The sequence below is a fragment of the Nyctibius grandis genome, chromosome 27 (assembly GCF_013368605.1).
Source record: "Nyctibius grandis isolate bNycGra1 chromosome 27, bNycGra1.pri, whole genome shotgun sequence".
NCBI lineage: Eukaryota > Metazoa > Chordata > Aves > Nyctibiiformes > Nyctibiidae > Nyctibius > Nyctibius grandis.
The window spans coordinates 6,770,658-6,786,425 of NC_090684.1; the positions used below are offsets into that span (position 1 = coordinate 6,770,658).

At 63.5% G+C, this 15,768-nt stretch overlaps 1 protein-coding gene across 1 annotated transcript in view; it reads right to left on the bottom strand.

Annotated features, from left to right (window-relative positions):
* The window catches only part of KIF21B (kinesin family member 21B), a 42,955-nt gene extending 32,597 nt beyond the window's left edge, over positions 1-10,358 (bottom strand). The window contains exon 1 of the mRNA XM_068419541.1: positions 10,321-10,358. Coding sequence (XP_068275642.1) covers positions 10,321-10,358 — 38 coding nt within the window. The remainder of the gene's footprint in view (positions 1-10,320) is intronic.
* Positions 10,359-15,768: the final 5,410 nt, after the last annotated feature.

Sequence of the window (15,768 nt, forward strand, 5' to 3'; positions counted from 1 at the left end):
GATCGTGCTTTACCCAGCCTAGAGGGGAGCAGGAGATTGGGATCTCCCTGGGCTTCTCCTTCCCCCCCATAAGTGACCAGCAATGCTGTCAGCTCCGCGCTGGACCTGCCTGAGAGAAGGGGCTGGGAATCACCACGAGGATGTTCACAAACGACAGACCCAGGACAGTCACCCGCAAAGGGGTGCAGGGCCCCAGAACCCCAGGCAGCGCAAGGGAACACACGTGTGGCAGCGCGGGTGAGTCGGTGCGCGCCCTGGCAGGAACCCTGCTCCCCTCCGACCGCGCGGGAACCGCCGCGAAACCACCGGCTCAGCAGCAGCGTCAGCAATTACCGGAGAGCGACAGGAAACCATTGTTCATCAGGAGACTCTGGGCCTGACAGGCCATCAGCCTGACCCTGGGGGGCACAGAGATGCCATGGGTCTGACAGAGACAGAGGGGACCCCCCCCACCCCAGTTCTGGACCCCCGTACTGAGGCTCCTGTTTCCTCCCAAGACAGTGAATCACACCCACAGGCTCTCTCCCCTTCCCAGGTGCCCCTGTGAGGTCCCCATATCCCAGTCCCAACCCAGTACTGGTGCACCCATACTGGAGATAAGGGTTTCCCAGCTCCCCAAAAGCAGGCACGCCTGCAGCCCCCCCGGCACGCTCCGATTGCCACTGGCAAAAAAACCCGATCTTGGCAGAAGATGCTGCAACCCCAGAGCCCACAGCGGATATCTGGAGCAACTTGCCTGCAAGACAGGAGAGTGGGTGGCACAAAAGAGGTGCCTCTCCACCCTCCCCTCCCCCCCCCCCAAAAAAAAAAATCCCAAGCCCTTGGCCAGCAGGATGGGGGATGCCACAAAGCACCCAGGAGCAAACCTGGTCCCACAGCTGGGAAGGGAACAGGCACATTTGCATAGAATCACAGAATGGTCTTTGTTGGAAAGGACCTTTAAGATCATCAAGTCCAACCATTAACCCAGCACTGCCAAGGCCACCACTAACCCATGGCCCTCAGCACCACATCTACACGGCTTTTAAATCCCCCCAGGGATGGGGCCTCCACCACTGCCCTGGGCAGCCTGTTCCAGTGCTTGACAACCCTTTTGGGGAAGAAATTGTTCCTCATGTCCAATCTAAACCTCCCCTGGTGCAACTTGAGGCCATTTCCTCTCGTCCCATCACTTGTTACCTGGGAGAAGAGACCGACCCCCACCCCGCTACACCCTCCTTTCAGGCAGTTGTAGAGAGCGAGAAGGTCTCCCCTCAGCCTCCTTTTCTCCAGGCTAAACACCCCCAGGTCCCTCAGCCGCTCCTCATCACACTTGTGCTCCAGACCCTTCACCAGCTCCGTTGCCCTTCTCTGGACTCGCTCCAGCACCTCAAGGTCTTTCTTGTCGTGAGGGGCCCAAAACTGCACCCAGGATTCGAGGTGCGGCCTCACCAGTGCCGAGTCCAGGGGGACGATCCCTGCCCTAGTCCTGCTGCCCCCTCATCCTCCTCAGGCAGGTGCAGAATGAAATCATAGATGAGCAGAGACCACAGTGACATGGCCCAAGAGACCTCACCACTCCTAGTGCAAGCAGGGGCCAGGTTGTGCCTCCCAGCCCTGCAACACTGGGCCAAGGAACTGCCCTTGCTCCTTGCTTGGAGGGCAGAGAGGAGGTCAAGGACCAGGAGCCCAGCTCCAGCCTCTTTCCCCCAACATGACACCTTTCCTCCTTTGCCAGCATTGCTCATCTCCTCTCAGACCAGCGCAGGGCTGGAGACTTCCCACCCCTGCCACCCGAGCCGCGTGCCCCCAGCACACCCTCTGCCAAAGGGTTATTTGGGTTATTACACCCAGCAGCGCAGAAGATCGCACGAAGCACACATCAATCATCTCAAGCACAAACACAGGCTGGGCAGAGAATGGGTTGAGAGCAGCTCTGAGGAGAAGGACTTGGGGGTGATGGTTGACGAGAAGCTCACCATGAGCCGGCAACGTGCGCTTGCAGCCCAGAAAGCCAACAGTGTCCTGGGCTGTATCCCCAGCAGCGTGGCCAGCAGGGCGAGGGAGGGGATTCTGCCCCTCTGCTCCGCTCTCGGGAGACCCCCCCTGCAGTGCTGCATCCAGCTCTGGGGCCCCCAACACAAGAAGGACACGGAGCTGTTGGAGAGAGTCCAGAGGAGGCCACGGAGATGCTCAGAGGGCTGGAGCCCCTCTGCTCTGGAGACAGGCTGAGAGAGCTGGGGCTGTTCAGCCTGGAGAAGAGAAGGCTCCGGGGAGACCTTCTAGCACCTTCCAGTACCTGAAGGGGCTACAGGAAAGCAGGAGAGGGGCCTTTTACAAGAGCATGGAGTGACAGGACGAGGGGGAACGGTTTTAAACTGAAAGAGGGGAGATTTAGATGAGATCTTAGGGAGAAATTCCTTGCTGTGAGGGTGGTGAGACACTGGCCCAGGTTGCCCAGAGAAGCTGTGGCTGCCCCCTCCCTGGCAGTGTTCAAGGCCAGGTTGGATGGGGCTTGGAGCAACCTGGTCTGGTGGAAGGTGTCCCTGCCTGTGGCAGGGGGGTTGGAAACAGATGATCTTTAAGGTTCCTTCCAACCCAAACCAGTCTGTGATTCTATGACTTCTGGGGAGGAGTGTGCCGAAAGGACCCTGCACGTCCCACCATGCCCCACTGAGCCTCCTGCCCCCGGCACCTCCACCCCTCTCCCTCGAACACCCACAGCTGGGTCATTGCACTGCCACACTCGGACATGCCCCAGGCTGCAGCCGAGGAGGAAGGAAGAGGCCGGGGAATACACCGGAGGCAGTTTTGTGCCTGGTGCTAAAGGTCAGACTGCAGCACTCTCCGGGGAGGGGGCTGAGAGCCTGCGGGGCCCCGGCTGCAGCAAAGCCCACAGGGGCAGAAGGACCTTCATTAAATCTCCAGAGCTTTGCCCTTGGTGCTGGCCCAGATGTGGAGCTGGTGACCCTGGGAGAACAGACCCAGAACTTGGAGAGGGGCTGCTGAGCCACACACCCCCCGCCAGGACACCACAGGGGCACCCACTGAGAACAACAGCCGGGCACGGTCAGACGGGCAGGGAGGTGTTCACAGCCCCGCGGGGTTACGTGGGGTGCAGGGACCATGGCGCCAGGCTCGGCTACAGCAACCTGTGATGAGAAGCCTCCCCGCCATGTCCCAGCCCCAGGCAGCTGCAGAGGAGGGGAAGGGATTTCACTGGGATCCCTGGGACCTTGGGCTCAGCCCCGAACCTGCACAGGGGGGTGACGACCTTGTTGTGTCCATACGGAGCGGGGCAGAGGGGCAGAGGCCGAGCGGGGTGAGGCTGCCGGCCGCCCCTGGCCTCACAGCAGTGCAGAGCCAGCGGGGACACGGGGACGTGCCACGGCAACACTGGACCACCTCCCGCTCTGCCCGGAGGGAAGGGGGTGGCAGGGGACCTGTTGCTTCCCCTCCCACCAAGCCAAAGCAGAAACCCATCAGCATCCGACCAGGGTGAAGAGTCACCCTGCGCCGTGCTGCTCTCCCGCAGCACAGCCCGGCGCCAGCTGCCCTCGCAATCCCCCACATCCCAAACCCACCGGCTGTTTAACCGACAACAGGGACTGTTTTGACAGCCTCCGGCAGGAAAGAGCCCCGTGGGACCACTGGGACCAACCCACCCCCCCCAGTTCCCAGCAAAAACAGCAGGACAGTCGCCCGGCCAGGGCTGGCTCCTCAATTAGCACCAGGCTCAGCGCGGGTATCACCTTCCCTCTCTGGGGGCCAGGAGCCATGTTCCCGACAGCTTTGTTTAGGGCTTCGTCTCCTGCAGTTTTCTCCTGCCCCCAATTTCACTGCTGGTACAAGGAAAACCACAGCTGGGTCCATCCTCCGGCTCAGAGACAGCCCCAGCCTCCCAGGATCCTGAGACTTCATGGCATCACAGATTTAAATCCCTTGCTGATGGGTGACAGGGGTGATGGGTGCAGGCACCAAAAGCCTCTTAAAGCTGCTTTGCTCTGAGCGATGCCACAGGCGATGGCGTGTCTGCATTGGGTGCAGCCCTGCCCCCCCCTCACACCGGCACCATCTCCATCCCCTTGCGAACATTTCCGCTGTAAAAGCCAGCAAGTGTGCGCCTGATTGAAGCCAGGCGCAGAAAAACCCCCTCGCGCCCACACACCTGGGCTCAGCGCTTCCCTCTGAGACGCCATGGGACCCCCCCCCCACCACAGCCCCAACATCTCTCTCAAAGAATCACAGACTGGTTTGGGTTGGAAGGGACCTTAAAGACCATCTAGTTCCAACCCCCTGCCACGGGCAGGGACACCTTCCACCAGACCAGGCTGCTCCAAGCCCCATCCAACCTGGCCTTGAACACTGCCAGGGAGGGGGCAGCCACAGCTGCTCTGGGCAACCTGGGCCAGGGTGTCACCACCCTCACAGCAAAGAATTTCTCCCTAATATCTCATCTAAATCTCCCCTCTTTCAGTTTAAAACCGTTCCCCCTCGTCCTATCACTCCACGCCCTTGTAAAATGCCCCTCTCCAGCTTTCCTGTAGCCCCTTCAGGTGCTGGAAGGTGCTAGAAGGTCTCCTCTCCCTGGAACCTTCTCTTCTCCAGGCTGAACAGCCCCAGCTCTCTCAGCCTGTCTCCAGAGCAGAGGGGCTCCAGCCCTCTGATCAGCTTCGTGGCCTCCTCTGGACTCGCTCCAACAGCTCCGTGTCCTTCTTCTGTTGGGGGCCCCAGAGCTGGACGCAGCACTGCAGGGGGGGTCTCATGATAGCGGAGCAGAGGGGCAGAATCCCCTCCCTCGCCCTGCTGGCCACGCTGCTGGGGATGCAGCCCAGGACACGGTTGGCTTTCTGGGCTGCCAGCGCACATTGCCAGCTCATGGTGAGCTTCTCGTCAACCATCACCCCCAAGCCCTTCTCCTCAGGGCTGCTCTCAACCCATTCTCCGCCCAGCTTGTGTTTATGCTTGGGATTGCACCGACCCACGTGCAGGACCTTGCACTCTCCACACCGGGGAGGCCAATTTAACGCTGCTCCCTGGGAGCCGAGAGCATGCACACCCCTGCATCGCACCGGGGCCCCAGCCCCAAAGCGAAACCAAAGAGCAGCCGCTCACCCTGACGGGTTCAGCACAGCAGCAGAACAGCCACAGGACGTGGGGGGCCCCCGCTGCCGGGGCTGAGCTGCCCTCAAAGGATGGGGAAAGCAGCTGGGGGTGCCCATGCCAGCGCTCTGGGTGCCCAGCACCCGCAGGCTACAGCAGCCTCCTGAGGTATTTCCTTCCTGGGATCAGGGCTGCTCGCCAAGGAGCCTCCCAGCCCCACAGATGGGAGACGGGGCACCCCAGGGCTGGGTGGGGTGCCACCACACCAGGATGGGCTGTCCCCCCCCATCCCCACAGGAGCTGGGCCCATCCCGCACCGTGGGGTGGATTTGCCTCATCTCTCCCCTGTGATGAGGGATGAGGCCCTGTGACCTCTGAGCAAAAGCAGCCCAACGCCAGCCAGACCTGGCAGGAGACAGTGTCCCGTGAGCGTCCCCCCAGGACCACACCAAAGGGGCTCAGAGCTGCAGCAGCACCGCGGTGACAGTGGGCAGCGGGTACCAGGCCATACCACCCTATTCCACACTGGAGCCCTTGGGCAGCACATGCACCGGCATGGCACAGGTTGGGCTCACACCACCTCTCCACCTGGACCCAAAACTGCTCCGGGAGGAGCTGGTTTGGAAGGGCTACAACAACCCCACCTCCTCGGGGACTGACCCCAGCTGCTCCAGGAGGCTTCGGGCTTGCAGGAACCATCCCAGCAGGCAGAGGAGCCCCGGCCACGTGGCAGCAAAGATGCCAGCACGCTGACAGGGCCAGGAGCCCAGCTGATCCCGGCACCCGGCCTTTGCCCGCACGTGCCCCTCCAGGGCATGCGGCGATGGGCGCGTGAGCCTGTCCAGTCCCGAGGAGGTGGGAGCAGCAACCCGGGGCAGGGGACAGCCAGCACGGGGCTGCCTGCGTGGAGCATAGAGCATCGCGGCAGGAGCGTTCATGAGAGCAGCAGAGCACGGGAGGTTGCAGGGTTTAAATAAACTTGAAATCCGACTCAACTTCCTTCCCCAATTTCACAAGCTCCGTTTCCTGACTCTCCGCGGCCAGCCAGGCGTGCTCGGGTGCGGCGGGCAGCTCTGACACCGGGGTGCCACTTTCTCTCCCATGAGCTGGGCAGTTTGAACGTGCCCCCAGGGAGCATTTCTGCAGCCAAGGCGGCTCCTCAGGCCTCCCCTGGCCAAGGAGTTTAATGGCCTCTGGGTCAATACGTACCATCAGCCCTTCCTGACACAGCAAAACCACCCGCACGCATCGGGGCTGGGCTGCACCTCCTGCACCCAGCATGGCCAGGCCTGCTCCCCCCCACCACACCCCGGGCTCCCTGCAGCTGCAAGGGCCGACAGCACCGAGTGCGAGCTGGGGTGCTGCAGGGAGGGGGGGTGCTGCGGGGAGAGGGGGGTGCAGGGAAAGGGGGGGGTGCTGCGGGGAAAGGGGGGGTGCTGCGGGGAGAGGGGGGGTGCTGCGGGGAGAGGGGGGGGTGCTGCGGGGAGAGGGGGGGGGTGCTGCGGGGAGAGGGGGGGGTGCTGCGGGGAGAGGGGGGGGTGCTGCGGGGAGAGGGGGGGGTGCTGCGGGGAGAGGGGGGGGTGCTGCGGGGAGAGGGGGGTGCTGCGGGGAGAGGGGGGGTGCTGCAGGGAAAGGGGGGTGCTGCAGGGAAAGGGGGGTGCTGCGGGGAGAGGGGGGGTGCTGCGGGGAGAGGGGGGAGGCACGAGCCCCAAATCGACAGCTTCACTCCCACATGGAGGGCACCCGTGGGAGCTGCTGAGCCAGCTGCGTTGCAGCCCCAGCCCCCCAGCTGAAGGTCACCTCTGAAGGATCCGGCATTGTTGCCTTCCCCACTCTGTGAGCCTCCCCCGACCCCAGCCAGGCCCTGCTCCGCACCACCGGCGGGCTGAGCCCGTTACACCGGGTGCCCAACCCTCCGCTTCCTCCCCAGCAGCACCCGCCGCAGCCGGCACCAGCCCCGACGCGCCCACGCCAGGCCCCAGGGTGATGGGCGGACGCAGGCCCAGCCCGCGGGGAGCGGATCCTGCCCTGCCCTCGCACACGGTGCGGGCACAAGGTGCGGGCACAGACCAGGCCCTGGGCTGGGAGCAGCCGCCGGGCCCGCGGTTCCCCCCGCCCGCAGCGGTGCTGCAGCGGGTACCGGCCATCTCACTCCTGGCACGCAGGAAGCGTAAATAACTCCCCCGTGCCCCGACCAGCGGCTCAACGCCCGGGTCCTTTGGGCCCCCAGTGACAACAGGGCAGCCGAGGGGAAGATGGGAACCTGTGACGTTGACAGTGAAACGCCACAGCATCTCCCCTGCCTCCCCCACCCAGGCCAGGAGAACCAGCAAAAACTGGAGTCCCCCCAAGGACAGCACAGCCCCACCACTCCTGCTCCTCTGTCCCCACCCCGAGGACTCCGTGAGGCCCCAGAGACAGGTCCCGGTGGCTCCAGCACCTCTTGACATTGGCTGGACCATCCCCATCACCCAGCCGTTTGACCCCAGCAGCACACGGTGCCTTCCCCCAAAGCCCCCATCGCTGCCCAGTGTCCCCAGCCCTTCCCCAGGTCCCTCCTCGCTCCCACCAGCAGCACGGACACAGAGACCTCAAAGAAATGGCACAGCTGGCATATTCGGGTTATTATAAAGGGACAAAAGGGGAGCTTTGGTCCGTGTCCTGCTGCACCCCAGAGGCATTCAACCTCCTCCATGCTCTGATGGCCAAGGGAGGTGGGATCTGCAGGCAGGTTTGCCCAGAGGATGGGGGGGTCTTGGAGGCTCCCGCAGCCCCGCTGCTCCACGAGCGCTCACAAAGGAAAACCTCACTCTGCTCCCAGCCCGGGGTGGGAGGGGACCCATCACTGGCCCCCGGGGATGCTGTGGCAGAGAAGCGGGGTGGTCCACAGGGAGGGTGGCTCGGCCCTTGTGCGCTGAGCCCAGCCTCAGGATCCACCTTCCCTTCCCGCATGGCGCTGAGACCTGCCTGCTTTGTCTCACAGCCTCCTTGCTCCCAGCCCTCCTTTGTCCTGCCAGCTCACCTTCATCACCCACCGCCTGCACCATGAGGGATGCCGGCTCGCTCCCTCGAGTAGGGGGTGTGAGAGAGTTGGACATCCCTCCCCTCCTCCCCAGACCCTCACCATGGACACACCAGCCCCACTGCAACGCTGCTTATTCAAGTCACTTCCCGTTCGTGATCCCCTCCCCTGTGCACCAGCCAGTCCTCGACCCCATCGCTGGCCGGGGCCAAAGGGATCAGGTGGGATGCACCCAGCAGAAACAACTCCACAGCTGCCATCCCCAGCAGCACCCACTCCATCTCCTAGGGAAAAGGGACCCCAGCCTTGAGCTGGGCCTTTGTTAAAAGGCTTCATCCCAAGAGAAATGCAGGATGGAGGAGGGGAAGGGTCTGGCCAGCAGGAAATCTCCACACCCAGCCACCAGCATCACTCGGTGCCCGGGTCAGTGTCCTGGCATGGACACCCCCTCCTTGGCACAGCCCAGTCCTGCCCCTCTGCAGGCACCCCAGCAGCACCCGCACGAGAGGGATGCTGTCACTTCCCCTGCAGCTCCCCCATCCTTTAAAACCTTTAAAAATTGGGGGCCTGGTCCCAATTCTCAGCCTTTCGAAGGGAGCAAGGCAGAAAATGACCACTGCCTGCTTGCAAGACAGGCAGACTGGATGGGGAGGGAGCACTGGGAGGTGCCCTGGTGCACACACATACGTGCACACACATACAGGCACACACACATGCGTGCACATGCACACACACATGCATGCACACGCACACACCCACACCCAGACACAGACACGCACACAGACAGACACCCACACCTGCAGCAGCGCGCGCAGCCCCACACCCATCCTCTCGCCCTCCATCACTGACGCTGCACCCAGCATCTTTTGTGCTCTGGCTCTGCCCAGGCAGGCAGGGACCAGCCAGGGCAGTGCCCTCCAAAAATCCTCCTCCGAGGACTAACGCGGCCCCCTTGCAGGCTGCCATCAGCATCCCAATCTGCCTCGTGCCATTCGGGGTGCGGACAGGGGGACACGGCATGCCCTGCCCTCCCCAGGGTGACCCCGCAGCCCCACAGTGCTGGGGGGGTGGTCACAAGGCAGATGGGGAGGTGGGTGTAACGGCAAGAGGCTGGGCCGTGTCCCCACGGGGACCCCATCCTGCCCTCGCCCACCTCCACTCCGACACCCCGCACGGCAGCTCGGGGTGCCGAGGGCCAGGCCGGGCTCACGCTTGCCCGGGAGCCTCGGGCTGCCCCGGCAGGGACGGGGCGAGCAGGGGGAAGCCACACACCCGGTCCCTTCCCCACGGGGACGGCAGCTCCGGCCGCGACACCCGGGCTGGGTCCCTCCCTGCCTCTCCCGGGGGCTTCGGCGGGGCTCGTACCCCCCGCCCCGTTCCTCCGGGGGCTCGTACCCCCTCTCGGGGCAGGGAGAAGACAAGCGACGCGGGTTTGCGGGACCCCAGCGGCCGCGCACAGAACACACCCAGCCTGGCACGGCGCTAACAAAGAGCCCCCCCGCGTTCCCCCCACCCCCGTGGGGCTCTGCAGACCATACCTGCTCTGCCCCACCGGCTCCCAGCACCCCTCGAGCTCCCGCACCCCCCCCTCACCCCGACCCCCCACCATTAATTCAGATGCCGCCGGCAGCTCCTTTCTTGAGGTGCACGATCGGGAAGGCGCATTGTTCCCAGCCCGGAGTCAGCACAAAGGACACCGAGATGTCGCATCGTTCCCTACCACCTATGGGGGGGGGCAGGGACCCCCATACCCCTCCCCCCCCCCCGGCATCTTGCCTGACACTAGCGGGGGATCAAACCCACCCAGCAACGCAGCCAGGAGCTGCCGAGGTGCAAAGGCTGGGCGACAGACAGCTCTCCAGGTGAAGGGACCGGGGGGGCCCAGCCTCGCCCCCCGCCCCGGCCGCAAGGGATGCGAAAGGGAGGTGGGAGCCGGGGGGGTGAGATGGGGGAGCAGCCCCGAACGGATGCGGGGAGGACAGCGCGGGGGGGGGGGGGGTGGGGGCGGCAAAACCGGAGTCGTGGGGGGGGAACTCACTGGCCCGGGGCTGGGCAGCACCGAGCCGGGCACCCGTGGCTGCTGCCCCCGACCTGCTGGTGGGCATCGGGCTCCCGGAGGCACCGAGCTCCGTGCGCCCCGGGGGCGGGGGGGCACCGAGCTCCCTGCGCCCCCCGGGGATGCACACACCACCCCCAGCCCCCCCCCTGGCACTCACCTCACGGCCACCTTGACGCAGCTGTCCGGGGCCGCCATGCCCCCCCCGCCGCCGGGCACCGCGGCCGCCGCTGCCCGAGAGCATCCGCGGGCGGGAGGAGCCGGGGGGGGGGAAGGGGCGGGGCGGGGGCGGCCCCAGGTGACGGGGGGCGGGGCGGGACGGGGGGACCCTCCCCCGCAGCCGCAGTGCCGGGACGCGGACACGCGGGGCAAGGGCGCGGGCACACGGAGACACGGCGGTGATGGGCACGGACCCCCCAGGGTCCCCCCCCGCTCACACACACTCACTCACGCACACGCCCGCATCCCCCCTCCACCCTCCCACGCTCCACGCAAACGCACTCCCCCACCCCCGCACCTCACACAGTGCCACGCTCGCCCACAGACCCGCACCCACGCCCCCCCGTGCGCACACTCACGCCGTCCCCTCGCACACCACACAGACGCCGCCAGCCCCCACCTCACTTACACACACGCACCCCACGCTCTCACACCCCCCCTTTCACCCCCCTCCCACTCTCACACCCCCCCCACACACTCACACCCCCCCTCTTTCACACCCACACACACTCGCGCACACCCACACACTCACCGCCCCACTCTCTCACACATACACTCTCTCACACTCACACCCACCCCCCCCAACTCTCTCTCATGCCCTCCCCAGAACCACCCTTAACCCCCACACAAACGCAGCCAGCCCCCACCTCACGCACACTCCCACTCTCACACACCCCCACACACTCAGACCGTTCCCACACACTCTCACACTCGCACCCTCCCCACAGTCACCTTCACACACCACACAAACACATCCAGCCCCCCACCCCACTTACACACTCACACACTCTCTCACTCTCACACACATCTGCTCACACCCCCCCTTCCACACACACACTCTCACACACACACTCTCACCCCCCACACACACTCTTTCACACACACCCCACCCCCCACCCCCCCCCACTCTCACCCGTCCGGTCCCTGCTGCCCCCTGCCGGGCCAGCGGCCGCACTCCCGCCTGCGCACGGCTGTACCGGGCTGTAGCGGGCTGTAGCGGGCTGTAGCGGGCTGTAGCGGGGCTGTGCAGGGATGTACCGGGCTGTACCGGGCTGTAGCGGGCTGTACTGGGGCTGTGCAGGGACGTACCAGGCTGTACCGGGCTGTTCCGGGTTGTACCGGGGCTGTTTGTTCCGGGCTGGACCGGGGCTGTACTGGGCGTCCCCCGCCTCGGGGACGACGGCAGAGCAGCCCGGGGTCCTGCGGGGTAGGTGGTGCCCGTCCCCGGGGAGGAGCGGGACCCCGGCAGATCCTGGTGCGGAAAGACCCCCGGGGGGGCTGGGGGAGCCTGGGGGGGACCGTCAGCTGTCTGCCAGCCCAGTGCAGTCCGGTGCAGCCCAGTGCTACTCCAGCGCAACCTGGCTCAGCATAGTGTAGCCCAGTTTAGCCCAGTGTATACCAGTGCATCCCAGTGCAGTCCGGTGCAGCCCAGTGCAGCCCGGTGTAGCTCCAGTTACCAGCCTCAGGAGCACCCAGGTCCCACACAGGATCTCGTTCCCCCTGCCCTCCTGCCCTGTCCTGTCCCTCAGCCTGTCACCCGGCTCCTCTGTCCCCCAGTGCAAATGGGACAGGCTCGCAGCCGGCCCCGGTGGCTCACATGCTGCTTTGGGGAGACATTGGGGCTCTCCCCATTCCTGCCCATGAGTGGGAGACAAGGAGGGGGCATGATGTCCCTGTGACAGCCCACCCCCACCATTGTTGCCATGCAGCCCCCCAGGTGTCCCCCAGCTCCCCACTAGCAGACAAACACAGACCCATCGCGGCGAGGGGCTGGCAAAGGCGGCTCGTCAGCAGCCGCAGGATCCCACTGTGTGTGGCTGAGGGTGCGGGTGCTGCTGGGTGCGCACACAGGCGGAGGCAGGGGTGCTGAGCACAGCTGCCACCCCACATGCTGTCCCCAACCACCCACCACTGACGAGGCCACGTTACACTTGGCACTGAGGAGGGAAACACCTTGCAAAGATGTTAATGACAGCCCCGCGTGGTGCCCAGACCAAACCCTCATAGAATCATGAAATCACAGACTGGTTTGGGTTGTAAGGGACCCCGAACGTCACTAGTTCCAACCCCCCTGCCACAGGCAGGGACACCTTCCACCAGACCAGGTTGCTCCAAGCGCCATCCAACCTCGCCTTGAACACTGCCAGGGAGGGGGCAGCCACAGCTTCTCTGGGTAACCTGGGCCAGGGTCTCACCACCCTCACAGCAAAGAATTTCTTCCTCATATCTCATCTCAATCTCCCCTCTTTCAGTTTAAAACCGTTCCCCCTTGTCCTGTCACTCCATGCCCTTGTAAAAAGCCCCTCTCCAGCTTTCCTGTAGCCCCTTCAGGTACTGGAAGGTGCTAGAAGGTCTCCCTGGAGCCTTCTCTTCTCCAGGCTGAACAGCCCCAGGTCTTTCAGCCTGTCTCCAGAGCAGAGGGGCTCCAGCCCTCTGAGCATCTCCGTGGCCTCCTCTGGACTCGCTCCAACAGCTCCATGTCACCCTCCAGCCCCATGGTACCAATAAAGGATGTTTCCAGCCTGCTCTAGGGTGCTCTCGTGGTTTAACCCCAGCCGACAACTCAGCCCCACACAGCTGCTCACTCCCCCCACAGTGGGATGGGGGAGAGACTCGGAAGGGTAAAAGTGAGGAAACTCGTGGGTTGAGATAAAGACACTTTAATAGGAAAAGCAAAAGCCATGCCACTAGTAAAGCAAAACAAGGAATCCATTCACCATTTCCCCTGGGCAGGTGGGTGTTCAGCCATCTCCAGGACAGCAGGGCTCCATCAAGCGTAAAGTTGACTTGGGAAGACAAACGCCATCACTCCAAATGTCCCCTCCTTCCTTCTTCTCCCCCCAGATTTATATGCTGAGCATGATGTCATATGGTGTGGTACCCCCCTTGGGTCAGCTGTCCCAGCTGTGTCCCCTCCCAGCTCCTTGTGCACCCCCAGCCTACTCACTGGTGGGGTGGTGTGAGGAGCAGAAAAGGCCTTGACGCCGTGTAAGTACTGCTCAGCAGTAACTAAAACATCTCTGTGTTATCAACACTGTTTTCAGCACAAATCCAAAACAGCCCCACACCAGCTACTGTGAAGAAAATTAACTCTATGCCAGCCAAAACAAGCAAAGTTGCAGTGACTTGGTTTGGGACGGAGGACAGAGACTGGGATCCTGCAGGTCCCTGCTCCTGCGAGCAGCAATGCCTGGAGGAGGGCGGAGGTGAACAACCACCTCCAGGGCTTTTCTTCCCACATGGCTGGCATCACTCACACCTCCACGGCTTCACCTGGTGCCATCCTGGAGCTCTGCAGTGTGGGGGGATGACAGCACTGAGCAGCACGAGGCAGCGCAGGGCGGTGGTGAGCTGGGTGCTCCTGCCAGAGCCACTGGGACTGCGGTGCTGATGACCCTGGGGGGTGCCCAAGGCTGTGGCAAGAGCCCATCCCAAGAGGACAGGGGGTGAGGCAGATGGCATGGGCATGACAGGCCAGTGCACAGGTGCCTACACGGCTCTCCAGCATGCCCAGTCTGTGCCATCTGGCTGTGGGTACCCGTGCAGCAGAAGATGGTGCTCACAAGGCAACTGGCTCCATCCTGTGAGCTGCTCTCGGGACACTAGCGAGGGGCACAAGTCCAGGGGCCATCAGGGAGCAGGACTGGGGACAGGCAGGCGCCAAGGAGCTGAAGGAGCCCTGTCCTGGCTTCCCTACCAGTTGCCTTCACGTTGCTGGGGTTGATGCCAGATGGACGTGCTGCCCTGTGCTGCCCAGGGACACAGGGAGCCTCTGGCTTGGTGGGAAAGAGCATCTCCCAGCCTGAAGCAGGTGTGGGACCTACAGGGGAACCCCAGCTCTGCACGATGGTGTTTGACATCAGGGTGAACAGCAACGGAGGGTGAGGGGAAACTGAGGCACACTGAGGTTTACTTTGAGGAGCCCAGGCTGTGTCCTGGGAGAGGCTGCTTGCCCACTCTGGGACAGCCAAGACACGTCAGCACTGGTGGCCGACAGCTGATGAAGTCAGAGGTGTGCCCAGCGCAGAGCCCAGCACCTGCCCGCTGCTCTGGGGTCTGGGTGCCTTCACCTCAACAGCACCAGCCCTACACCCTGTCTGCTTGTGCTCCTCCTGAGGCTCCCAACGTACCAGCGCCACGTGCCATATGCCATGTGCGCACGCGGCTCTGCACCCCCGGGGAAGCTGGCTTGGCATCTGCTGGGATGGGTAAGTTCCACGGCACCTCATGCTGGTACAGCATCATGGGGATGAGCAGGATACAGCCTGTCCGTTGTCCCCCAAGGATGTGAGGAGCTGGCATTTCTCCTCCTTTGCCCCTGGGGGCCTTGTTTGCAAGGACACCTGGCTTGGGGGGGACTTCCCACCCTGAGTTGCTGTTTTTTCCAAGGCTGGACCCTTCCCCACTGAAGCTCCAGGCAGAGAGGGGCAGTGACCGTGCCGTGGTGTTACTGGCCCCATCTTCCTACTCCCACCCTTGTGCCAGCTGTATCACAAGCCAGATCTGTCCCCTAATTCAGCTAGAAATCAACTCAAGAAAGATCCGCTAGATGCTGGTTTGGGGCAAATCAGCCCCTGTGCAGCCCCAGACCCCAGGAGAGGGGCAGAGGCACTGCCCCATCACTGCAGAACATCCCCACCATAGTTCGGAGTCCCCGGTGAGCACCCACCTGCCTTGTGAAGTGGCACACGCAGTCCCGCGCCCCACTAAAGGGACCAGGGAACCATCACCATTCTGCTTGTAACTCATGAAGCATGTGCTTGCCATCCAACCCCCTGGCAGAGCAGACCCCAGAAGCCACCCCATGCCCCTTCCTCAGGAGCGGGTGTATGTGGCTGTGAGTATGCACGGGTGTGTAAGGGGGGGTGTGTAAGGGGGGTCATCCTGCCCCAGGGTGGTGAAGCGAGAGCAAGGAGTGCAGCAGCCACCCCTACACCATCCCTGCTGCCAGCCTGCGTCCCCTCAGGGGAAAGCTGAACCTCATGAAGTTCAACAAAAGCAAGTGTAGGGTCCTGCACCCAGGGAGGAATAACCCCACGCACCAGTACAGGCTGGGGGTGACCTGCTGGGAAGCAGCTCTGCAGAGAAGGACCTGGGAGTTCTGGGGGACACCAAGTTCCCCACAAGCCAACAATGTGCCCTTGGGGCCAGGAAGGCCAATGGTGTCCTGGGGTGCGTGAGAAAGCGTGTGGGCAGCAGGTCGAAGGAGGTTCTCCTCCCCCTCTACATTGCCCTGGTGAGGCCACACCTGGAGTAACTGGGTCCAGTTCTGGGGCCCTGTCCTGGTTTGGCCTAAACCAGACCAATTTTCCTTTCAGTGATTTTTCCTTTCAGCTCAGTCTCTTCTCAGTAACTGCAGTTTCTGAAAGTAACTGCGTGTTCTGCAGAC